At 34.6% G+C, this 26,390-nt stretch overlaps 1 protein-coding gene across 6 annotated transcripts in view; it reads right to left on the reverse strand.

The window, feature by feature from the left end:
- Nucleotides 1-111: 111 nt before the first annotated feature.
- KNDC1 (kinase non-catalytic C-lobe domain containing 1) overlaps nt 112-26,390 on the reverse strand; it is a 55,610-nt gene continuing 29,331 nt past the window's right edge. For 2 of the 6 annotated variants that reach the window (XM_074545034.1, XM_074545035.1), the window contains 24 exons: nt 22,035-22,149; nt 19,152-19,223; nt 18,988-19,049; nt 16,641-16,799; nt 16,234-16,311; nt 15,513-15,603; nt 15,179-15,341; nt 14,239-15,083; nt 13,988-14,132; nt 12,373-12,464; nt 10,579-10,976; nt 8,646-8,739; nt 8,437-8,534; nt 7,950-8,161; nt 6,536-6,649; nt 5,985-6,132; nt 5,561-5,740; nt 4,287-4,502; nt 3,895-3,977; nt 2,484-2,634; nt 1,956-2,078; nt 1,793-1,852; nt 1,024-1,181; nt 112-795 (listed from right to left, as the gene is read on the reverse strand). In XM_074545034.1, coding sequence (XP_074401135.1) covers nt 564-795; nt 1,024-1,181; nt 1,793-1,852; nt 1,956-2,078; nt 2,484-2,634; nt 3,895-3,977; nt 4,287-4,502; nt 5,561-5,740; nt 5,985-6,132; nt 6,536-6,649; nt 7,950-8,161; nt 8,437-8,534; nt 8,646-8,739; nt 10,579-10,976; nt 12,373-12,464; nt 13,988-14,132; nt 14,239-15,083; nt 15,179-15,341; nt 15,513-15,603; nt 16,234-16,311; nt 16,641-16,799; nt 18,988-19,049; nt 19,152-19,223; nt 22,035-22,149 — 4,089 coding nt within the window. In that variant the 3' untranslated portion in view covers nt 112-563. Of the gene's footprint in view, nt 796-1,023; nt 1,182-1,792; nt 1,853-1,955; nt 2,079-2,483; nt 2,635-3,729; nt 3,777-3,894; nt 3,978-4,286; nt 4,503-5,560; nt 5,741-5,984; nt 6,133-6,535; nt 6,650-7,949; nt 8,162-8,436; nt 8,535-8,645; nt 8,740-10,578; nt 10,977-12,372; nt 12,465-13,987; nt 14,133-14,238; nt 15,084-15,178; nt 15,342-15,512; nt 15,604-16,233; nt 16,312-16,640; nt 16,800-18,979; nt 19,050-19,151; nt 19,224-22,034; nt 22,150-26,390 lie in introns of those variants that run through there. The other 4 variants (XM_074545036.1, XM_074545037.1, XR_012581117.1 and 1 more) reach the window with 4 other exon arrangements.

Here is a 26,390-nt window from a genome sequence, read left to right on the forward strand (position 1 = left end):
TCCTCTCCTTCCTTGGTAGGAGAAATAGACAGCCAATTATTTATGTCAGTTACAGTTTTTATAATACACAATATAAAAGCAAGACACACCAACAGTTAATGAATAGCAGAGGATCCGTGTTTCTGAATTATATGCACAATGTGACAGGATATAAGTGTACTGTGTTTATATAAAAATAGATTCAGCATTTAATGAACTATATTTTGAACTCTCCTAGGCCAACTTGGCAACAGAAGCTGGAACTTTAACTATTTTCCACATTGGTTTTCAGGCTAATTAATTATTTATGCTAAAGAAGAGTAACAAAATTAATAAGCCTTTTCATCTATACTCTCTTTCTCTCTCTTTTTATTCTTTTGATCTGCCATTCAGTTGCCAGTGATTCAAACTTCATTAGTCAGCATTTTATAATTCCATGTTATGAAATACAATGATTTCAACTTGAGAAAGTATCTTATGTCGCTTCACTTAAGTATTTTCTTGGAAGTAGGTCCAGTAGATGAAGCCAACTTAATCCAGTTTTACAGTCTAGACCCAGAATAGAACAGGTGAAACATAAATAATTACTGAAATGTTGCTTTCATCCTGCGCAGGGTGTCCTGAATTTTTCGAGAATGTTTTTCTGCTGGTATCTGATGGAAGTTGGCACAGTTGTCAGCTGCCAAGGCAGAAATGTCTGCATCCTTAAAACGAGTTATTCTTTGTCTGAGGTAAGACTGCAGCTTGAAATCTGGTGCATATGTATAAGGATTCTCTTGAAAGGCATGAACTTGGCTCACAACTTTTGCAATATTTCTTGTAAGAGAATATGGTAAAAAAGATTAGTTTATTTTGCTGATGATTAAAACAAAAGCATAAACTAAAAAACAAACCTTAAAGGAAATTTTATTCTATTGTATATATACCTCTAGTTAAACGAAATTATTTGAACTGTTAATTGTGAAATGCTGCATTAGCTCTCATTATCTCATTAGACAATAATAAAAAACATGGGTGATACATGCACATAATTAAAATAATTACCTAAGTTTAGTCCACTTGTGAGCTCCATTTGTCATTGTGAATCCTCCAGTTTCAAGTTGCTGGACATGCATAGCCAAAACATGGGCTGATGGAATTGTTGGAAGAGTTTTGAACCTGTCTCCTTCCATCAGACATAAGCTGTCACTTTTTAAAAACACCTAGTTAAAAAATGCACACAGATTAATCTCACATTAAGTCTTGGGGAAGGTTTTACAAATTCTCCATGTACTTAACACTATCTATTTATTTGCCATGAATATTAATTTCCAGCACTGAAGTTGAAGATAACACTATGAATTCATCTGGTGGCAAACTTTTTAAAGTACACAAATAAAGTAACTTTAATCAAAAGTATTTCATACATAATTTCCATTGTTCTAAATCACAGGCAAAACTGCATTTTAAAATCTCGCTATGTTTCAAAATTGTACAGAGCAATAAAAGAATGCCTATAATAAAATAGGCACTTCAGATTTTTCAAAACACATTACAGCTGCAAAGTTTCTGCAGAAATCTTCTAATGCAGTGTAGCATATCTAATGTTTTAGCTTGCTTTTGAAATTTTGATTTGTCACACAGGACAAGTGTTAAAGAAATACAAAGATTAAAATTTATGTAATCTCTTGGATTAAGAGTAAAAAATCTTCAATCAAATTAAACTCACAATTAAAAGTAATAATTATGGTTTCCACCCTGCAGAGACACCCATTTACGCAGATCTTGCACCTTCTCCAACCCCAAAGATGTAATTAAGAACTTTATACTATACCTCAACGGCCTTGAGCTCCTCCATTATCTCAGCAACTTTTGCAGGTAGAATTTTCCAGGCCTTACAATAAAACAGAATAGATTTTTTTTTTTTTCACATTAATGTCTATATTGGAACAAGATAATATTAAGCAAAATGGTGAGAGAACAGAGTCCCAACTTACTGGCAACTGTCGTACAATAAGATTTTCCAAGCCTGCTAGGATTTGCATTGCAGTAGCAAAATTTCTTTGTTCATAGCAGCATTTTGCTATAAGAAGAAATTTTGATAACAAGCTCACCTGCCGCTGGAAAAAAATTAAGATATATATAATATACATAGTAAATCTACATAATGAAATTAAATGAGAAGGAAGAAGAGGTATTTCCTTTTCAATTTGTTATCAGAATTGCTGACTGTAATAACATTTCCCTTCACACAGTTTATCCCTTCCTGTCACTCAGGTGTCCTTGAAGAAAGTTTGACCTGTACTCCCTTCAGACAATCAATTTCTTACATTCTGTTAGATTTTGACACCTGCTACTAAAAAGCATCTAAGACAATTTGGTTTGTGATAACAAACCAAAATGTTAACTGCCCACTCACAGGTGTATTTCTGACTATTTCTTGCAGGTTTGCTACATAACAAGTCATAGATAATGACAAATACTTAACTGTTTTGTAGTTAATAGTACAATAAACAATGACAAACCTTAGTTGTGTGACATGTTACAATTTCAGCAGCAACCCAGGTGCTGATACTGTCTGCATTTTTCAATAACTGCAGAAGGTAGTGGTCTTGTATGCACTTCGACAGAAAGAGATTACAGACTTTAAGGGAAACTGTCTCAGCAGAAACTGCCCTAAGGAAAATACAGAAAAAAAAAAGGGCAAAAATAATTCTGGCTGACATTGGATTTTTAAAGAAAACCTTGATTGTGAAGATGTCAACTTCGAACCATTTAAAATAATTTTGCATTGCTTGACATCTTGATTTTATACCTCATGACATATGTAGCGAGCCATGCTACTTTTTCTTCCTTATAATTACAAGGTAAGTATATCTGATTTAAAAAAGCATATACAGAATACATTTCTGTACATAAAAACACTTCCACCACTTTCATTAGTGCTTAATAAAACCTCAGCCAATCTGACACAAAATAACAGCCAGAAACTCAAACTCAAGAACCACAGCCACATAAGAAATTCAAGCTGGTATCAAGTGGCACCACACATGTTGATTTCCATGACTGAACCCCAAAATCTGTATAAACCAGGTGATCTAATCTTGGCCACTGAACAACCTGAGTTGCTTTAGCTGTTCATTCCCTACCCTTAGAAGCAAAAATCTACCATAAGTAGTGCAATTAACAACTACTAATTAGAAGCAAACTGAATCCACTGAGTATGTAAGAAGCAGACCATCATAAAAATAATTAGGTCTATGTGGTTGGATGAAAACATTAATTACTGATGAGCAAATAATTTAAGTAGGTTGGTAATCACTCCAGTAACTATAGGAAAATTCCTGTGTATCTATCTCTGAATACTAATAATTCATCTCCCTAACATACAGAAGGAGCATTGTACAGAGAAGCTGTGGAGTCTCCATCCACCTTCAAAACCCAACTGCACACAACCCTGGGCAACCTGGTCCAGCTGACCTTGCCCTCAGCAGGGTGGTTGGATTACGTATCTTGAGAGGTCCTTTCCAACCTTAGCTATTCTGTAAGATTGAAAATGTCCTTGAGATTTTATATACACGCACACATTAATGGCCACGGATCGACACCACAACCCACAACACATTTTCCTTGCCAAAAATGAAACTTCCAAGCAACTCCCAAAACAAATTCTTAGCAATAAGAACTTTTAGCCTCAACTCACTTCAGATTTCAAAGAAATCACCTGGGAAATGTGGCCTTTCACATAAATGCATGTGCATAGGTACATACCTGTATCCACATATGAAATCTCTTGCAATTAAATAAGGCTACCTAGTCTGTAAAAAAAAATTAAGTATTTAAATTGTTTCTCTGTTTCTGGCTGTATTAAAAGTGTAACACTCTAAGTTATTGTGCATCAACATAATTGAAGTGTAGTTAAAACAAGGAACTTACTTTGGCACAGCAACACATTTGTCTTTAACACCAAGTGCTCTGGAATTTAGGAAGTGTACTGGATGACATTTATTAAATACTTCCTAAACAAAAAAAACCAAGATATATCTGCTGTTAGTTCTAACAGTTCTTTTAAAGTGCTTGGGAATAAAAATGACAGAGTAGGGTCCTCTCCCCTCACCTGCATGAATTATGAGAGGGATCAGAGCCTAAGAATAGCATTAGATATTCTAAATTTCACTGTAGAGATTTAAGAGAAAAGTTTTAATTCAAAGTCTTATAAAATAGTATGAAATAAGCTTGAAATAAGGTTGGGAAATGATAAAGAAAGAAGAGAAGGAGTAAGAAGATAGAAATTATTTATACCTCCAAATAAGCCTAGACCTTTGTACCTGTTGCAGTAGTGTCAGCTGCCAACAAAGCTGCTGGGCACTGCACTCAATCAAGAGAACTGGTCCCACTTCATCGGCTCTGGCTAAGGAGACTGAGGATCCTTCTGTGAAACTGCTGCAGCACGGCTTTGGCAAAACTGCTGAACCTGCGTGCAGTTGCTCTCTCTGATACTGTGCAATTGGTCCCATCCCTTTGGATAGCTTCCAGTAGAAGTTCTGTAGAAAATATAAATGTAAGGTTACAACTTCTCTAAAACAAACACTAAGTCTCCCCTTGATGTAACTTTCAAGAAAGTGTTAAGAGAAACACCTTTGTGCATGCAAAACTCTTCAACTAACCTTCAAGGTTAGCTCAGAACAAATTGGTTTACTCAACACTGCTATTTTAAGCTAATATAATATGCACAATGGATGAGTGTAAGCAGGAGGCTGCCAGATCTCAATCAACAATCAGTATTTAAAACAAACCTCTGTGTATTAAATCTTGCTGCCATAAAATATTTTGCTTCTTTTTGCTTAGAATCAAACATCCCTTTCCAAGAAACACTTATTTTTTCATTCTTTTCCCTTCTTTCATTGTCCATTATCATTATTGTGCAGTGACAGTAAAAAAAGTCCATGTTCCTCTACTCTGTTTGCCCTTTCTTGGCTGAATTCCCAGTATACCCATGGAATTGTGCACCTTTATCACGAGGCTGATGTTTAATTCAGCTTGCAAATTACTGATACATTTGACTTCCACATGTTATTTTGGTCACTCTGCAAAGAGATCTGTTTTTGAGAAAAGCCTGCACTATGTTCTGGTTTCTAGGGCTGTAGAACACAATAAAATAGCAAATACAGACAAAAGTTCAGACAAGTTCTTGCTACAAGCTTTGAAGTTCTAGCAGGGAACCTCACAGCTCCTGCTGTTTTCTTGTATTTATAGTCTTAAAAAGATGCCTAATAAAAAGCATTAATGGTTGACAAGGGGGCAAAAGTTTCCTAATAACTATGAGTCACATGCTAGTGTCTCAAGAATGAAGAATTCTACTCTTAAAATTTTGATTATCTGATCTGTGATTACTGAAACAGCTGTCAGGAGTTAAAACTCAAGATTATTGTCATGGTTTCAGAACTGTCTGAATCTTACATACTTTCAAAAGAAAATTTAAAATGCAGGTACATAATTCTTACTAAGTAGTTCTGGACTCTAAGTTGCACACTTCTGTTTTTGTCAAAACATAATATATGGAAATGTGTTCCATACACTGCAGTCTGAAGAAAAGACACACCTTTCTGGAAACATCTTCTGAGAGCTTTTTACACAGGGAATGTAATGTTTTTCTGCCTTCCTCACTTTCCTCTCCACATTTGTCCACACCAGAGCACAGATCAGCACTGCCACTTTTCCTGGCAGAGGCATCCTCAAGCAGTGACAACAAACGCTCCCCGTAGCCATTCAATGAAGCAACCTGGGAATGCAAAATAGGCTAACAGAACACAGAATTCAATTTCCCAGAAATTATAAGCAAGTTGCAATACAGTTGTAAGATTCTTGCCTGTTCAAAACCAAACATACTGATTATAGCTGTCAAATACAGCATTATTTTCTTTTATTTAACTGTCCTTAGGGCAGCTTTTTGTAATACCTATGTTACATATCCAATAACCGACTTCATTTTTTTTCTTAAAGGATCTACTGAAATTTTGAATTACCTTGGAAGAAATAAATTCTTTTAGGGTACCCAGAAGATCAGTATTTGTTGCAAAGTCTACACTGTAACAGTCTTCAATCCATGCCTGCAGGATGTAGAAACTGCGGTTACATATTTTGGTAAGGGACGTGGAAGGATCCAGGCTTGAACTGGTGAGAAGAAAAAGAAATTTATTGCACCAAAATTGACATCCAATTCCAATTGAAAAATAAGCACTGACAAAACCCACAAGTTTTATTTGGTATTTAATGTAGTATCTTAAATTCTTAATTTTCATGTCTCTAGAATCCATGGCTCTATGGAAACAAAGCTGGGGTTGTAATTACAAGCCCTTAGTGGATCACTGGTAAAAGTGAGAAGCAGAACTGAGAAGTAAGCATACTGTCAGATGCAGCTCTTGTTCCCATTTTGCTCTCACTTGTTAAGAGAATCTTACAAAAACAAACTTAAAAATTAATTTTAATTAAGTAGGACTTTTGAGGAACAGCTATTTGTTATTGGGAGGAAACTCAACTGTGCTTCGATAATGTTGTTTGTGAGAATTTACTGTACCTGGATAAAGTGCTGCTGATTCTATCAAGAAGAAACTGCAAAAATTCTTCTTGTGTGCAGAAATAGCGAAATGTGTAAAGAAACTGCTGGACATAACCTTCTAAAAAGGCATTTCTGTAAAGCACAAGAAAAACTTCAGACAAGCCAGAACATATCTCCAACTTGCATTCAAGTACAGCAACAGCAAAAAAATCCTCAAAATATCAAGAATAGGCATTTTAAATTCTCAAGCTCTTCATAAAACCTTGGTTCTTTTAAAAATTATTTTTACATATCAAGTACTGTGATTGCCAACCCTGAAAGCATAATTTGTTTTATAAAGAGTTTCTCTACTTTCAATCTTGTGAATAACCACTTTGACATTTCTATTATTAAGGCAAGTTGCAATCTAAATAGTATGGAAGAATATATTACATTTTCTTTTTTTTCTATCATCTAACTTGATGCTGCTTTAGAGCATTTTTATTATAATAAGAGCATAAGAAGTAGATACATTAAGCAAGAAAATATTCCCTGTAGCTCTAATTAGAGGAGTAGTTACTTTAACAGCAGAATACACTTATTATACACATTAAAAACAAGGGCATTTTATTTTTTTTATACATAAACACTTTCAAGGTCTTTAACACAGGTTAATTCTCTTTTCTCCCTATTGGCTTACAGCTGACCATGGAAATTGGGTTTGATGAATGTGGAGAGTCCAATTCTAAAACATTTCCTTCACTTTGTGCAAAATACTCATTACCAGGAAAAGTAGCATTCAATGTAACAGGGTCTCAAGAGTCAGGATGAACTGGGAGAAGTAGCTGGGAGGAAGTTGCTCCCTCTAAAGTGGCACAAGTCTGATGGAGCCTCTGGCAATTTCCATCTATCACACTATTACAGCTTAGGTACCTTAAAACAACACTGCCCTCACCAGAGTTGAAGGACATCTCTGTCCCTATTTAAACCCTGAGATAAGCCTGCATCTTGATCAGTGCCAAGGACTGATTATTGGGGCAATAATCTGTAGAAATGAATCAAAACATTTTCATATCCAGACCTTATTAATAAGAATTACCAAATCATATGATTATATGATTATCTGAAGAATTGCTGTACTGCTGGCAGTAACTTAAGGTCTTGATTCCATGGCAACTATCAGAGCAAGCCTCAAGTAAGTAAAAGATTAAAAAGTTTAAAATTGCTAGTTTTTTATTTACTATCAAATACTTTTAATGAAAGTCAGCTGATCTTTTGACATTTTCATCTCCATTTCTGTAAATGAGTGTTCACAGAAACAACACAAACTTGATAGAAGAGAGGAGAATTTATTAAATGTTGAGTAACTAGGATTCAGCACAGAAACAAGTTTTTCCTGATTTAGTAACTATACTTCAACCCACTCCCAATTTATGTGTAAAATGTATTATACCTAGAATACAAATAAGCCATTAAACCAAGCGGTGTACCGGCCTGCAGAACTCTCACTCCATTTTGATTGTTACACTGGTGTTTCTCTGTGTTATAGTAAAGCAGCAATGATGATTCATCCATGGGTGCCATGTCCATGGTGTCAGCTTTCCCATTGTGAATGACTGTAGGCAGCACATAGGATTCCACACCCCACTGCTCTGCATACATCATCTGCTCAAAGAAGCAAGGACATAATAAAACAAGAAGTTAGAGAGGTAAAGTCACACAAAATCCAATCAATTTAAAGACAAATTGCATTTCATACAACTAATTTTTTTTCTTTTTAAGCAATACTAGTAGCAATTACCTTTAATAATTCTTTTGGGCCTTAATTTGGCAGTTTGACATAAACCATTCAAATTTCATATAGTGATCTGAGCAGCCAGTTACACGGATGCAGTAATGAAATGACAAATGAAGCACAAGTGAAATAAAGTCTGACTTGCCTGCACATATTTCTTTACCAGTTCAAGAAACTGCACTTTTGATTTCATCTCCTGTAGTTGTCCTCTCAGTTTGGGCAACATAGATTTAGTTTCAGGACCTTTAGATTTAAAATACATGGCATAAGAACATCAATGATTCAGATTTACAGAGCAGGTCCTTAAAAGCACCATGCAGCCATTTTATTACTGGCAAGTTGCTGTAATCTTACCTTTGCTTCTTCTTTCTTTCTGCAATAGTTTCTGGTAAAACTTTATGGTCTTTCTGTAATTTTTTGTCTCCATCATTAGTAATTGTTCTAGTTCCTATTTAAAAAGAAATAGGATTCTATTCAGAATTGTAAGCAGAAGGCAGTTCTGGTAAGTAAGTAAAGTTTTAGAAGAGAATTATTTTGTATGAGGAAAAAAGAACATCCAAAGAGACAAGAATATGTTATTAGCAATGAATAACTACCTTTCACATCTGTGTTTACAGACAAGATACAGCAGGAGTTAACTGTTCCCAGAAAAGAATTAGTGATGTCACAGTTCTACAAGTTAAGAACTGGAGCAGGTTTGTGTATGATCAGACTGTGTAGAAGTTTGTTTGAATTTGTTCACATAAATATGCCTTTAGCTATAATTGCACTTATCTTGTTGTTTTCAAGAGTATTTTTAAAACCTAAAATCAGAAGTAATCCAGAATTAAAATCTGTATGTTCTGAATTTAGTGCAGCCCTAGAAACACTTTAAACAGCTGACCTATATTTGTGGCAAGAACTGAAAGTCTGACTGAAATCAATGGCTTTTAAAGAAGTATAATTACATTATATTATACAACCAGGTCAGAAGGCAGACAAGAGAGATGCTTTAGAAATAAATGACATAAAAATTTCAAAGTTCAACTTTCATATTTTCTATTTATGTATTTCACAAAATTGAAAAAATGAAACTAAATTTCTATAGAATTATGTAACTTAAGCAATGAGCAGAAATTAAAGTATGTCAGGCCCCTCAAAATATATACATTTAAAAGCAAACATTTACATTTATAATTGTTTGCATATCAAAGGTTTCATTAAATTACCAGCCAGTAAAAATGGGCCATCCACTTTGAGTTCAGCTTCTCATTTATTATGAAAAAACAAACATGATGTATGTTGTGCTTTATAAAAGAGGTGACTTTTGCACTTGGGTCCTAAGTTAACTACCAGTGACCCAGTTACATGAAATAGCATCTTAAATGCAGTAAGTTCACGGAATGCAGCAGACAGCTCCCACAAGCAGAGTGATCAGAAAACACACAGCTCAGAGCTAACATATCAAACAACAGATTGGTAAATAGGTTAGCGTTAATGGGATGGACTTGCTAGAAATTAATTTGAGCTTAAGAAAAACCTGTCACTGTTTTTCAGAAAAGCTCAAAAGGTTTAACAACACAGTTCATTAGCACAGAGTCATAAAAGCCCCTCGGATTTTTACAAGAGGTACTCCTACAGAGGCATTGCTTAGAGAACAGGGAAAGCACAGGAAAGCTGCTACCCAGATTCTAATTGGAAGCTGCTTGCTTTTACTTCAAGATCTGCTTATGCTTCATCAATTAAAACAAAATCAAGATTAAGAGACTATGTAAACCGAAAGGGAATCAGAAGGAATGACCATTTGGAATCTGGGGACAAAGTAGTTTGTCCCCTAAAAAATCTGGGGATTTGCAAGAGTAGCAATGGTGAGAAGCAATGAAATCAAAGGCAAATTCCCTGTTTATTTCACAACATTTTCCAATTAACGTAGGTCTAGAGTATAAAAACTTTTTATAAAGCTCTACGTCTGTGACGTGCTACAGTCACAGTCATTCTTAGCTCTTTCCTTCAGTATCGCCATCATGGGGTTGGTGCAAAGGGCAGACAGTGCTTTTCCAGTCAACTTTAAGAGCAGAAAATGGGTTGCAGATTGGTGACTGCACATTTGTGTCAGCGTGCTTTATTTTGGAATACTACACCTCTCCTGTGGTTTATTGCCAAGACACAACAAATCCTGAGAATTTTAAACTGCTTAAGAGTCAATATTAGAAATGAAATGGTGTTTTGATTCACTATAACAGAACACATTTTATCACACTTTTAACCAGCAAGATGTAACTTAAGGATTTAAAATCAATGTACTCACCACTTTTTTAGCATCTATATTTTGTGACTCACTTGATTTCTGCTTTCCAAGGTTTTTCAAGTAACTATGAACTTCTGAATCAAAACATTCAGCTCCATAAAATGCACTGCTCCAACCAGGACTACAGCCACAAAAGTCAGGTAGATTGGAAGATGCCAGGTAGGTGTTTCCAGCTGTCTTTATCATGGCCTGTTCCTCTGAACTTATATTTTCTTCTGCAAAGCCTGGACCACAGCCATTGCTTTGCAAATATTGTTGCTCTTTTGCTATGGGGATTGTACTCTGCAGAGTCAATTCTTTTTTGATATCATCCAAAGGTGGCTCATCAAAATCCATTTCAACTAATGATGTTTTTACCACGGGCTCAGCCTTCACATCAAAGTCTGCTTCCCCTTTTCCTAAAGAAGGTGTACAGGTGAAAATAAATAATGGTCATGTGCTGTAATGCATGCTTTATTGAGCTTAAACATGACACATACAAAACACTATTATGAGACTACCTAATGGGTTTAGATGCTTATTGTGACTTTACAATTTTTTTCTCAACTACAGATTGTAAAATGACAAAGGTTAAAAACATTTCAGAACCATCAAGCAATAGTTTAACAATAAATTTCTGAAAAGCACAAAATATTTTCCATGTATATGCAAGAAGCATTTAAATAACACTGAGAAACTTTAAAACAGAAGTTAAATATGTCAGACCTAAGACCACATTAGTAAAATGTTTAGCTTTTGAGGTTTTTTCCATCTGTAAGTCTTGAAGCTTTTATTCCATACAGAAAGGACAAGAATACTTGATATAGCCAATAGATGTTAAACTTTCTACTCTACAGGACTCAATCCATTGAGTTGTAGCATCTACTACCAGCCTTCAGGGACTGAGGTGACAAAGGTCAGTATAATGTTGACACGAGCATTTATACCTGCCAGAAGTCTCCCTTTTCAGTTGAGTAACCCTCCAGGGCTTAGATATGCCACCTTGGAGTCAAACAAAGCTTATTTCCTGGTGCAAGAAAATCACATACTCCATGGTAAAGTCTGGCTCTACATTTGCAATAATTCTGAGATAAAATGCAAAACTGTAATATTGAACAATAGCAGCCAAGTGAAAAATTGCAAATTTATGTTTTGCTATAAAAATGAACAATACAAGTGTTAGCCCTTCTGTAAAGTACAGCTATTTTCACTTTGCTCAAAACAGAGAAGTAACCAAGTTTAAATGCTGAAATTTGGATGAGCTATCTTGAAAAAAACCTCACACTGGTAAAACAGCAACCGAATAGAAGCTGTCCATCAATGCACTATGCCTAGAAAGGGTAATAGTTTTGTTATAATATTAGGATTCACCAGTCTCAGCTCAGTTTGAGTTCAGTTACTGAAAGATAGATATTTTGTAAACTTTCAATCACAAAGTGTGTCAGGAGAAATGTAAAACCCAAACTGAAGAAGCATAAATAAACAACCCACTTATATAGTAGACACTAAAATATCTACTCAAACACAAGAAAACCACACACAGCAGTTACCATCCTTAGGGTTTTCAACAGAGACATCTGTTTAAATGAAAGTAAGTTAATGACATCCCACAAAATAACATTGGGTCATATGTAAGCTTTATATAAAAGATATTTATGTCCTTAAGGCACTGATAATGTTCAGATTCAGTGAAAATGTCAGTAACTGTTGTAGCAGAGTGCTTTCCTGAGGACACAAGCAAAGTGTCTCAAAGCTTCTGACCCTGATGGATTTCCAGCACTCACAAAGATCTAGAAACATGAAGTCCCTTCTCACCCTCTGTCTGATCACTGCTTGCCAAACAGCTTTCAGATTTCTTCACATCTTGGAACATATTGCTGCATTTTGCTTCATCTGACTCAGTTATGCTGAAAATACAAGGAGACTAGGGAAAATTAATATTTCCTATACTTTTATATTTACATATAGTAAATAAGATCTTACAAGTGACTCCATCATGCACATAAAAAGTTTCATAGCATTTATGTAATTCCTAAAGTTTTCATATTCAGCTGCAGTTGTTATTTTATGAGGAAAAAAAAAAGTTCAAATGGCTATTCAAGCACAGTAAGATAGAGATTTTCCTGTACAGCATTTGGCAAAACTTCAACAGAAGGATCAGAGCACACACAGACAGAAGGCATCACTACAGGCTGCAGGTAGTGGGTTTTTCACTCAGGATTCAACCTCTGGATAAAACTGACTCTAAGTCATCCCTAGTTAGAATCATAATCTTAAATCAAAGAAGCTAACACTGAAAAACTGCTGTAGTATTTGTCAAACTAATGTTCAGTAAGCAGTGTCTGAGAGATATTTTAAGACAGGCCCTGCATGTGATGTGAAAGCTAGACCTGCATTTTTCTCTGGATAATAAATTATGATCTCTCACTGTCAAAAGCTACTTTGTAACAGAAGTTCATATACAGGATAACCCTTCATACATCTCAGTAATTCAGCTGCAACAGCTCAGGTGTCTCCTACCATACCTGAACTTTGGGGAACTAAGGGCCTAACTTCCAACCAATTTTCAATATCTCCTTAAAAATCCCAACTCAAATGGGAAGCAGGCCAGTATACCAAGGTTGGGTATTTGGAGGTCATAATCTATTATCCCTGAAATTTGCTGTAAGGATTACACATCTTTCAACAATGAAGTTTTTCTAAACTGTATCTACTAAGCTTCTTTGTCAAAACTTGAAATTTCTAGTTCCAAAAACACCCAAATTAACTTTGACATAAATTGGTTACATTTTTCAACAGCCTTCAGCAAGACACTTTTACAAAAGTGTGCTACATTCGGAGGCTGCAGTAAAACAAGAATTTAAAAATTCTTTTTCAGGTAGATACGTATGTCATTGAAAATTAAATTAGACTAATAAGAAATAAATTTAGCTGGTTTTTGTCACTTAACAGGCTACTTATAAAACACTGAGTCAAATTAAACCAGTTAAACAAAATATTTCTAGCAAAGCTAAATGAATTTCCTCTTTCTTGGGTGTGATTAGAACACATGATGTATAAAGAACTAATACCAAACAGAATAAACAAACTGAACAGTAAGAACAATATACTTCTGATTAAACAGTCTCCTTCTAACAGGACTATGAAGCTCTCCATCAATGGTTATAATTGATCAGAATTGGGTTTCCATGATTCAGATATCCTAAGATGGAGTTACAGAAAAGGGTGGTAGAAACTATTTTTGACTGAAACATTAGGCATTATTTGCCATGGAGAAAGCTTTGAAAACCCTCAAACTGTGAAATGAACAGTTTACAGCAGACCAGCACACACACCTAGAGAAAAAGCGTATATTCTTTCCTGCTTCTATGAAGTAGGGATAAAAGCATTAAATTCAAATGTAAGAAGGTCAAAGTTGAAAAACACCTACCATAAATGTGAAGATCTTCCTCCATTTACTACCTGATAGAGATTCTCCAGTAACTTTTCATCCCAGTAGAGGTCACAAAACTTCTCACAAATTCTATCAGAGAACATACCAAACTTAATTCCCTTTAAGTTTAAAATGAAGTTACCTTGTTTAAAATAAAAAGAACAGAAACAAATAAAAGAGGAAAAAAAAATTAATAGCAATATTCTTACAAATCAATGATAATAACATACAGAAGAAAATGCACATACCCATATCAAAAACTTCAGCTCCATTCTCTAAATAACCATCAAATGCAAACTCCTCTTGTATAAGATGAATCACTTCCTGGAGTAAAGTGTCATTTGTTGTGTTCTGATGGGGCAGGACTTCATTATCAAAGAAATTACAGCTGTCTTTACTCACTGAAGTACATGATGTGTCTTCTCGTTCAGTGAAAAAACTGTCTATGCTGGTAGCACACTCAGTTTCTTGGCAGTTGGTTTGAATAACTGGGCTACTTTTATCAAAGTGGTTCTCTGCATTAGCAGTCTCATGACTTTGCACATTGCAAAGGGAGGCATCATTTTCTGCTTGCATGCTCATTTTATAACTTGCAATAGTGCTTGAAAGTAGCACTGGCAAACTGTGATAGCAATCATAAGCAATTCTTGAGCGAAGAGGCTTATTTGGTATTTGCTCTGATACAGCCAAATGTACTGGGACAAATGTCAGAACTCTTTTCTCTGAGTCTTGTTTGAGAATGATGTTATTTATGTGAAGAAAATTAGGAGATGTAGGAAAAGCTAAAGAGCTGGAGGGATCTTCAGATAAAAAGCTCTTCTCTTGTAGAGCATGTGAGGAATCAGATGGTGATGGTAATGTAACTGTAGAAGCAAACATATTGCCTGAGTTTTGCTCTTCTGAAGACATCTGGAATGAGTGGCTTAGAACTTGTAAGTCACACTCAGGTGTTTCAGGAACAGTTTCAACTACACCTGTATCCTCAATATCACAGCTTTTGGAGTCTTCTACATACCCTGATTTGTTGTTGTTCATATGTTTTTCTTTCCTTGTCTCTTTCTTGAATTGGTCAGAAACTGGTGTTGGAACATCTCTGAAAAAAAACCCAAAGAATTTTTAAAGGAAAATTCAAATAGATTTAGCAATGACATTTAATCTTTAACTTATTCTGCTTTAGGATATACTAACTTTGTAATATTGGCATCTTGTTGCAAAATAATAGGCTTAAAGTGAGTTGCAGGAGAGGTGAATGCAACAGGTAATGTTGCTTTCTCACAATTTAGTGAAATCTGGCATGGTACTGGTCCTTTAACTGCTACAAGTTTACTTTCACTGGTAAAAGGCACAAATCCTAAAAGCAAAAACACAGAAAGATGATCAATATGTAAAATATAAATGTAAAGTAAGTAACAATTAATTTACATAGAAAAACAATTGGATATTGGACTGAGAAAATCTTACAAGAAGAACTGAACTAGAGAGTATTAAACCAGAGTAAACATGTCAGAGCCTGACTGCTTACCTGGACTTGACTCTGAAGGATCCATTTCATGTTTATCATTTTTAAATTCAAAAGTGACGTGATTTTGAGACAAGACTTCTTCCTCAACAGCCTAACAATAAACATTGAAGCACAAATTGATGTTATTAGCATTTTCTTTTTTCAAATTCTGCTCAGCACATTATTTAAAAAAAACCCAATCCTCATATATACCTTAAATATTGCAACAACCTAGCCATGCCAAGGTGAGAAATTAAAAAAATTACATACAGAAGTCTAAGGACTAGTAGAACTGTTTAGAAATCTTGATAACTTGGTACTCAAAGTTTTGAATAAACTCAGTTCCATGGATTGACTGAATCTTGTATGCATTATAGAAACACATTTGAAACACAAATAAAACCCAACAATATTAATTTCTATATTAATTTCTTCTGTGGGGTGGTAAATAAAAAGAGAGATTATGAAATTAGGTACTTGTTCTTCACCCATATAGACTATGGAGTCAGAGCATCACAATCTGTGGAGGAATCACTCTAACAGCAAGAACTAGGAAAAGGCAATACTTACAGACTACTTGAAAATACATTAAAAAAAACCAAACCAAAACAACCAAAAAAATCACACCAACAAAACCAAACCCAAAATCCAGCTGCATTTGCAGGCAACAAAATCTTACTGGAATACATTTACAGAATTATTTGAAAAAACATACAAAATTAAAGAAAGGTGGCACTCTTACCTTAAAGATGGGTTTGCCCAATAATGTCAAAATACTTTTGCTGTTTACACCTTGTTCAAGTAAATAATGATTGCATGTCTAAAAAAAAAATTGTAATTTTCAGTCAGTAAATAAGTTTTCAATCAAGTGAGGTATTCTTGGACAAGGACAAAGTCAAGATAAATAGTCAATTAGAAGTAATCTAAGTTTAGGAAGTCTTATGAAGCTTCTCCAAGTCCAAGTGCCTTGATAATTTCAATATAAATTGAAAACACGCCCCTCTGTGTCTCTAAGGAGTAACTTTAAAAACAAAACCCAAAGTGACTGGCTATGATTTAATTAGATTCCAGTATACTACAAGTATTAAGCTGTTATTTTGATTTTAAAAATACTAAAATGAGACTTGAGACACAACTAAATCTAGTAACCTTAATTGCAGCAGTTAGAGAAGGCCTTTCTTCAGGGTTTTTTCTTGCCATATCCAGAAGCAGTTTTTTAAATTTTCTTGGCAATACTACTTTGTGACTCAGTGGAACACTGTATTTTGCCGCCATCCACAGAACTGCAGCAACACCATAAACACAGACCTATTGGTATAACGTAAGAGACAAGAAAGATTTGAACAGACTAAAAAAACCCTCCACTTCAAAAACAATTCCAGCAAATTATCCAAACATTCCCCCTATTTCCTGCCAAAAAGCAAAAAACTTACTAGAGTTTTTAAAGTACAGATTACATTTGGCTTTTGAGGGTGCTGATGAAAATTCCAGCCCACTTCAAAATCTAGTTGTTATGCATGCAGGGCCAAAAACAGCAGCTATTTTTCTACTGTTGGAGTAACAGACATTAATTGTCTTATTCTTTACCTACGAAAAATGTATTTTAGAACCATTTTGAAGAATTCCTTTCTCATGTAAAAAGATTGCTGCAAGCTTCAGAGTTCTACCATAAAATGTGGCCAGCTGCAATTCACTTAAAAAAGGTCATGATAATTCAGCAAGTAAGTGGCACACAGTAATTACACACTAGCTAGCACAAGTCATATTTTATAGAGAAGATTACACCTGTCAGAAGAATGAGGTACTGCATATTTATTTTAGCAATTATTGTGCTACCTGCAGCTAGACCAATTGAAGTTGCTCCAATGAGGGACCTTGAAAAGGACTTGGTCTTTACCAGCTTTCTTGTTTCGTTTGAAGAATTACAATTTTCAGAGTCAGATTTAGTCCACTTAATGCTCAGTTTCCATATGTTAGCATGTACTACAAATGCAATTTTAAGAAATTTAAAGTACCACACTATACATTGCCTCTAAAAGATATTACAAAAGCTGAATGGACAGAACCATAAGCACAATAGAAAACAATGTGTTCTCATTAAATAATGTTTTCTGGCACCTTTTTGAGCAAAGTGAACAGCAATGAACAAAACATAACAAGTAAGTTCACTATAGACAAAATAGTTCAATTTTTTTTAATAGCTCCATTTGAACCATTGAACAAAAGCTACTAATAGGTACAAAACCACCTGGAATGGAGAAAGCAACTCAATCAAAACAAAAATAATTTTCTTCCCCTTAGGCTTAGAACTCCAAGATTACCCTAAATTTATTTAGGAAAGACATGCCATCCAAGCCATCAGAACCTTCAAAGAAAGTTCTTTTTACTGTTGTTGTGACTGACACTACACAGATTCATTCCCATACCATAAACTGAACTGAATGTTTATACCTAGAAAGTTATACAGCCATCAGGAAAAAGGCAAAAAACCCCATCAGCTTATTCTATATGTAATAGAATAATTGTTGTAGAAAAACAAGGAAACAGATTACTTTCGATATTCTAAAGAAAACAAGTCACAAAGACTTTAGGATTATTAATTTCTACTGTCTGGTGAAAATGCTGTATTATATTTCAGGGTTAGTTTAAGCTTCTGAAGCCTTTGAAAAACCTGCACATTGGATCAAAGCAGTTTAAGAAATCTAGGAAAGATATAAAAATATTTTCTAGTTACAGATAGTTTTACAGAAAATGGAATGTTTTTAGTAGATTTTTATGAGCTTTTATTTTCTGATTCATGATTACTATGCCTAATTCCAAAGAACTCATGTGATACAAGGCACATATCAATTAACCTTTTTTCTTGCTACAAAACAGAAAAGTACTGTAAATTCTGTTCCCCTGATTTTTAAGATCACTGTAGTACAGTTTGCAATTCAAAAGTAGTTGCAGTGGAGACACATTCACCTGCTATTTGACATTTTTATTATCTTTGTTCTAAAAGCTCCTAATGGTTTTTATCTATAGGGAAAAGCTCTGAAAAAACTATATTGGAAAAAGACATCATTCATAATGTTTCCAAAGTAAAAACATACTGATAATGATATTTTTATCCAGTCTTCTAAGTGTGAATAATGCTTGGGCTTTTGCCCAGATAGTCTAAGTTAATGATCTTACTGCGACCTTCAGAATGTGAAAAAATGACTTAAAAGACTTAAGCAGTCTGTCTTACTGCTAAAAAACTGAAAATAATTAAGTCTTATGGAAAGCCATCAATTAGAAGACTTTTGGCAGTTACTCCAAGAATCCTGGAAGGAAAAATTATAGAAGCAACTGATTTCATGAGAGATCAATATATCAAAAAAAGCCTCACAGAAAACATTGGGAGAAATATTAACACAATCTTAGAAGAGTTTAGCTTTCTTCTCCAACTAGCAGAGGGATAAAACTGTCCTTTGATAAAGTACAAAGCAATCTACATAACCTACCACATTACCTTCTCAGTATCCACATCCTCTTCTTCAATTTCAGGAGCTAAATAAAACATATCACAAGATTCTAAACAAGAAAAGAAATCAGAAACAAAAGGTAAGATGTTTGCTTTCTTCTCCACTTCCCCTGAAAAGAAATAAAAGCAGAACTTGCAATCTCTTATTTTACCTCCAACTTTTGGAGCAGCAAAGAGGATTCTTCCACAGCAGTCAATCAGCACAGAGTCCAAACATAAGACCACTGCAAAAAAACCCAAAAAACCACAAAAGGGCAAGGCATAATAAGTATCTGCTCTTGTAGCTATTTAGCACTAAAAAAAGTAAGTAATTTTATCAAAGAATTTACAGTGTCAGAAATTACCTAAAATAAATGATGCTTTAAATAACATCTATGCTAGAACAGACATAAGCCAATAAAAAGACAAAAGAGACAATAGCTGTGTAATTACCCAATGCAATTTCTGCAGAACAAAGACAAGAAGTGGAAAAAACCCTGGAAATTTATTCTCTTTATACCCAGCATTGAAAAAGAAGGACAAGAAAGAAACAAAACAAAAAATATAAATACGATAAGTAGATACACTCTAGACTTCTCACAAGGCACCAATAAAAGATAGTCAATATATGTAAGAATTAAAGTCTCCTCTTCTCCTCCTTCAACCCCACAAAAATAGAGGGTCACCATCTGGAGAAAGCTGACACACAAGTGGCCAGATCCAAAACTCCTCTAGCTGCAACAGGATATAACGTCCAGTTTTTCACAAATAGTTATAATCACACTTTCTCAGTGAAGACATGTTACATAGGCCAGTATTTGCAACGCCATGAAATTTTCCATTGTTAAAAAAAGAAATAATGGACTACTAAAACTATTTTAAATTATCTGAGGTCTTCAGGAACTGAATGTTAAGAGAAGGAGATAATTTCCTATAAATTTGGTGTTGAAAATCTTGTGGCAAAACTGTGACTATCTGTTTGCTAACTTCAAAGGACATTTTAATTAAGCATGTTTTAATATATTAAGCCAACTAGCCAGTAAGTAGTTCTCTTGCAGACCAACTGTAGTCCTCTATTTCTAGACTAACATCTAATGCACTGTTTTCTTATTAAAAACAAAATACTGGAAGAATAGATTCTTAAACTGAATAAGAGATTAAAACATTAAATGTATTAATTATGAAATAAAATATTAAAGATGTCTAAGAGACACACAAATATTAATTTATTAATAATTAACTGAAGTGGTCTAAGAGGAAAAAAAAGAAAGTAAGAAAAAAGGCAGTAACACTTTTCCTTTTTTCAGTTATCTGTACAAACCACATCTAAAATTAAATTAATCACTATGCTTAACATAAAGGCTTGTCTACTACTTTCAATAATATTTAAGTTGGACCTGAAGTATATGTCTTGTAAAGCAAAGCTTTCCCAAATGAGAACCTTTGCTGGTTCTCTCTGCAGAGGAAGCTTCATGCTCACTTGTCTTTGTGTGTCAGCAGTAAATGCCCCGGCCCTGCTCACACAAACCAGATCTCAGCTTATTCAGTACAACATAAGAATCCTCACCTGGGCTCCCTGAATCACCCACAAGCAATATGTAAGCAACATCCTCTGATAAGAGGAGAGGAATTAAGTCAAGTCCCAATGGAGGTTACAAACAACTTCTGTAGTAGAGTTGAATTAACAAATACGTGAAGAAGAGGCTAGCTTTGGGATATGTTTTCTTAGCCAGGTAATTCCTGCTTAAGATAATGAAAGAAGTGTAATCAAGGAAGGATTTGGAGAAAAAGGCTGTCTATGTGAATAAACAAAAAATAATCCAGATTCATATATTTAACCATGGCTCATCAGCCACCAGTCGCACTACTATTGTCAAGACAAAGGATTTTTTTACAAGATGTATTCAAAATATGTATCAGCTTCACCTTTTATTCAAAGGTGAAGTATTATTCAAGTATTATTCAAAAGGAACTTTGAGAGAACTTTATGCATTTTTAAGAGAGCAGTAACAAAGGCTGGTGAAGCATATTACATTAGAATCTCAGCCATTATGTGCAGTTATCTGAAACCTTCAGAAACATAAGGAACATGCTATGAGGCTGAAATAATCCTTCTGTACAAGGTATATTAAATACTTAGTTTTATGGGTTACAATTCTTAAAGTGTTCAGAATCTTCATTTATGGCTTATTTCATTTTAAGCAGTTTTATATAATAGAAATAAAATAACTGAAGCTGAAATCCAAAGAGATGCAGTAAGTTTTCTGTACATTACTATCCTGTTGTTTATATTCACTTAAAGGCTTCAAGCTCATCCCTGCCCATACTCCCAAAAGCAAGTTTTTTTAAATTAAGGAAAAGAAAGGGTGGTGGTGGTGGAAACCTCTGCTCTGTTTATCAGAACTGCTATAGATTTATCATTAGTATAAGCTAAACCACCATTCAGAATGTCCATGGAAATCTAAGATGGTCTTCTGAGTTGCACACAACATATTCTAATTTTGCCCAAGGACAGTTCCCTCTTCCTCTCTCAGAAGTTTATGTCTGATAATTTGCCCATAAATTGAAGCATAGGGGATGTGGAAGGACTAATTCCATGACAAGATCCTAGGTACTTTAAAATGACAAAGCCCTGTACTGTAGAAAATAGGTCAGGAATTATTTGTCACGAAGAAATCCAGGCAAAGGAGGAAATTTTTCGTTTACACACACACACACACACATATATATATATATATGTAAAACTTATTTCCTCCTGCTTGATACGCCACAAGTGTTTATCTTAAAAGTTTCACTGCTTGACGCCAAAGATTAATTTCTGCTGCAAAAGCCATCAAGATTCAGAATAAAAAAAAAAAACACCTATATATGAGACATTCACCTATATATGGAAAACAACTCCAAATTGAGGTTTTTTTTAATTTAAGGGAATCAAAATAGAAATATCTGCACACAAAATGAAAGTCAACATCCTTACAATCAAGAGAATAAAGGAAATATTAATACAGTGAACATAAATAACTAGGCAAAATACTTCATGATAATTAAGACTATACCTGGATAATCTATGCAAGTCTGCAGAGTACATAAACACTCATGACATAATGCCCAGAGTTCATAGTCTTTCAGAGGCCTACCATACCAGGACAACAGGAGTTTTAGAGAGATCCACTGAAAAAAACAGTGAGGATGCAGAAAGTTATAAAAATTATTACAAATTAAAAATATTTACTAATGCAATAGAAAAGTAAATCCTAATATAAAAATCTCAACTTAAAAAGTAACAAGAAAATGTATTTATTGCACTTAGCAGTAATGAATTAATACTATTTATTAAAAAAGCATGGCACAGTCAGCTAACTGTATAAATTAATTAATTGTTTCTTAATTCCTTCAGGAAATGTGAGCTGTCTGGAAGGTCTTTCTTACCATACTAAGAAAAGACTCTTAGAATGTCCTTTGTGTAATAGACATATTTTATGATGAAACATAATTGCATAATTATAGGGAGAACACCTAGACTGAAAAACATAAAAACTCAAATGATTGCCATCAACAAAACAGTCCCACATTCAAAACCTGATTTACCCTGACAGTTACATTACATGTCTTACCTTAAAGATTTCATCAACATCTCTTGTTCTTCTGTGAAAGACGTTAACAATATTGACAGAATTAATGACAGGTTTATTCAAAATCCCCAGCGTGTTGTTTTGCTTTTAATCACTGGCTGCTCAATTTGTAGTAACAGCATTTGTTTTTTCTGACTACCAATTTAGGTTTTGATATCTGGCATAATATCTTGATGTGAAAAGATACTGCTCCATGGAAACTTTCTGTTCTTCAGAGACATACTTTACATTTTGTGATTTTTTTTTTCTTTTTGGGGGGTGGTGTGTGTTTGTGTGAATCTAAGAATTGGAGATTTATAGTAGGGCACACACACCTTCCTGATCAAATTGGGCTAATGGAAAAGCTCATCTCAAGCAGAGGCTCTTGACATCGGCTGCACTTCATGATCTCCGTTCATCTACCAAAGGAACACTAAAAAGTTCATTGTAGGCAGAAGCTCCTGAGTGAGAGCAGACCCAAAGAACTCTTTTAAAAAAGAGCACAGCACATTTTCTCTTACATATGCAGTCCTGAATGAGTCAAATTCAGGCCATGTTAGGGAAAAGAATTACCACAAGTAATTCAGGATTAACTCTAGAAAAAAACCCATTTCAACCTCAAAAAAACCCCTAAAGACACAAAAATCAATCAAATAAAAAAGGAACCAAACCAACCCAAAAAAACCCTAAACAACAAAATTGAAGCACAGGAGACAAACAAAAAAATCTTCTGAACTGTTTTGTTGCTTTTACCAACAGCTTTCTATCCCAATCAGTATTTGTAAAAACTCCATTGCCTAAAGGTCTTTCCCACATACAATTGCACTACATCATTAACTTTGACAAATCATCCTCTGCACTGTCATTTACTAAAGTAAATTTTTCATCCTTTTACTGAGATGCTCTTTGGATTTTATCATGAGATATGTAATGAGCTGACAATTGCATTGAATTTCATAAAGCTCAACAAACAGAAATAGCTTCAGTGCAATCTATGGAGAAAAGAAGGACATTAATTTCTGTAGCTGAAACTTTGCTTATAATTTGAACCAGAAGACCTTCTCAAAGAACACAATACTTTAGGCTCATATTGTTTAAATATTCTTTGAAGGTGAACCAGATAAACTACATTTTTTTAAACAAAATATGTCAGGAAACACACATTTTGATTTACTGAAAATGTTTCATATTCTGCCTACCTCCAACAGATAAAAATGAACTGGGTGCTATTCTTCTATCCTATATTGGCAAAAATTAGTAACTTCAGCATAGACAGATTTGAAGCCAGGTGATAAGATTCGGTTTCATTCTCCAATTTTGCTATCACCAGCACCCTGGAGGGCAAAATTCTTTCATCCATGTGTTCTTTTCCTGTATCTAGAAAAGTAAGCTCTTGAACAGTCCGATAAAAAGCCATCAATCACACAGCAGGAAGGAAAAGGACAGATAATCAAAAGAATGAATCAGTCTAGAAAGCATATAGGATAGAGCTTCATACTGTTGATAGATTCCTATCCCTGAGCAGCAGTGCTTCCCCCTCCAGAGCACTGCGGTTCTCATGTGCCTCAAGTGTCTTTGCTCACAGGCACTTTACAAAGAAAGGAGCACCCAAATCTTCAAATTAACCCTGCACAGCTGACATGAGTGAAGAGAAACCATAAGAGAAATTTCAGACTGACTAAAACATTAAGAAGGCTTTGGGATTTAGGAATTTTCTTCTAGTAAGTACACACAAGTGCCACATGTTTCTCTGTAAGAGAATCCCTCCTCTTGAAGTTTATGTCTTTAGAGGCTCTAAAAGCTGCAGCAAAGAAAGATGGACTTCCTTTACTGCATATACAAATCACCTTTCACTTCAGGAAAAGGTGATGAATGGCTAGCCAGGGAAAGAAGAATCTCTCAGTGAACTGGAGACTGAAGTTTGTTGTACTGCAGAAAGCTGCAAAGTATTTCTCAACACCTCTGGGATATCCAAACTCTTTAGTGTGAGAAAGAAATGACAGAAAGAAATTCAGGCATGGCAGGAGAGTAGGAATAAATCCTAAGAGCAGCAGCAAAAGTTTATGATAAGACAGAAGTGTCAATGATAGATTAGAAAACAGAGAATGAAGAGACACTGGAAAAACTATTTTGGAAGAAAAAGGTATGTAGGGAAAGCAAATCTTAGCATAAATGGGAATTACTGCCATCTGTGGCATAGCCAAAACAAACTGAGTCAGGAAAAAGAAGGATGGAGTCTGGTTACAGTTTGGTGAACTTTATTTAAATGTATATAGTCATTGTTTCTCTGGCAATCATTCTAAAGAAATAAGAAACCTCAAATATAATATTGTTAGCTGGTATTTGTGTGCTACTTGGTTTTCTGCCACGCTAATAAATATCTGCACTGCTATTGTCTCTTACTGTATTCATGTCTCTCCTCACCTTGACCATATCAATTTTATTCCTGAAAGAAACACCTGAGAAGGTCATTCTTCTGGTGTCCTAGAATTATTCCAAATTCCCACCTTCCTCCAACAGAAAGAGAAATATGGAAGACTTCAGATGAAAACTGAGGGTTCAGACCTGCTGGGGACTTCTAACACCTTGCAGAAGTTACCCCATGTACTGAAGGTACATGACAAGACATGTTTCACCACATATTTGCATTTGAGGTGAAAAATGGATGCAGTCTGGTTCAAACAGTTTTCAAAGGAAAAAGAATATACTTCTCAGCCTATGGTTATGAGGCAACTTTTATTTAAGCCTCAATCCTTAAATAAAGGTAAAACAAAGGTATTTAATGCAATGCTCCTGGTACCTCACCTCTGAGGTATTTTAACACAATGCACGTTCTAACTCTCCTGAACCTTGTTTCAGTAAACATGTAAGTGTACTGCTCCTTAATTAGACACGTCTCAGGTGTGGCTGTTTTGGTTTTTAACATGCAAGTCTCTGATTCACGGCTATTACTATTTCCTAAAACTTAAAAATAAAATCCCCACACAAACACCAAGAAAAAAAAAATCTGAAGTACTGGAAAATGTATGATTAAATGCTTTTAGTCAAACCATCTGTAGCATGCATTGTTACTCATCTACCAAGAAATTTTAGCAAAGCAAGCTCAAGACAACACTTCAGCATTTATAAGTCCACTTCATTTAAACCATTAACATTATTTTAATAATGCTATTAAACATTCATGAATATATTATCATCAGTGTACCAAAGAGGAACCAAAATTATAATCTAATGTCTCTTTCAAAATTTTTTAAATGTTCTAAACCAGACCTTTTGATAACAGAAATTATATTACCAATTTTTAAAAGTAAGAAAATGCTTTCACAGCATTGAAATTTTGTCAGAAAATATAAAAAAGCCAAATGAGCCATTATTGTCTATATCTACATCCTGGTGCCATTTTGGTTTATGCTCAAAGATTGTATTTTAAACCTTACTTGTTGGAAAATTGATTGGTTTTTTGCAGTGCTGCAAAGACTATTTAACAGATCTGCTTAATTGTTGGTACCAGAATTGTAACCCCCACATTTAGAAAAGCATTCCAACTATGCAAACATAATCTATTTTATGAACATAATGCTAGCACATTTTAAATAGCCAAAGCAAGATTTTCATCATTCTTTTCTTAGCCAGTATTATTCTAGGAATTGACAACTTTTCTTTCCTTCATGTTATTTCCCCAGTGTTAAAGTGTCAGCCTCTAGCTACATGGCTTTTCACTTCTCTCATGCTTGACAGGGTATGAATGACCAACAGAAAACAAACTTGCATTTGCCAGGTTTTCATTAACCCTTCCCAAGT

This window comes from Zonotrichia albicollis, chromosome 7 (assembly GCF_047830755.1).
Source record: "Zonotrichia albicollis isolate bZonAlb1 chromosome 7, bZonAlb1.hap1, whole genome shotgun sequence".
Classification (NCBI taxonomy): domain Eukaryota; kingdom Metazoa; phylum Chordata; class Aves; order Passeriformes; family Passerellidae; genus Zonotrichia; species Zonotrichia albicollis.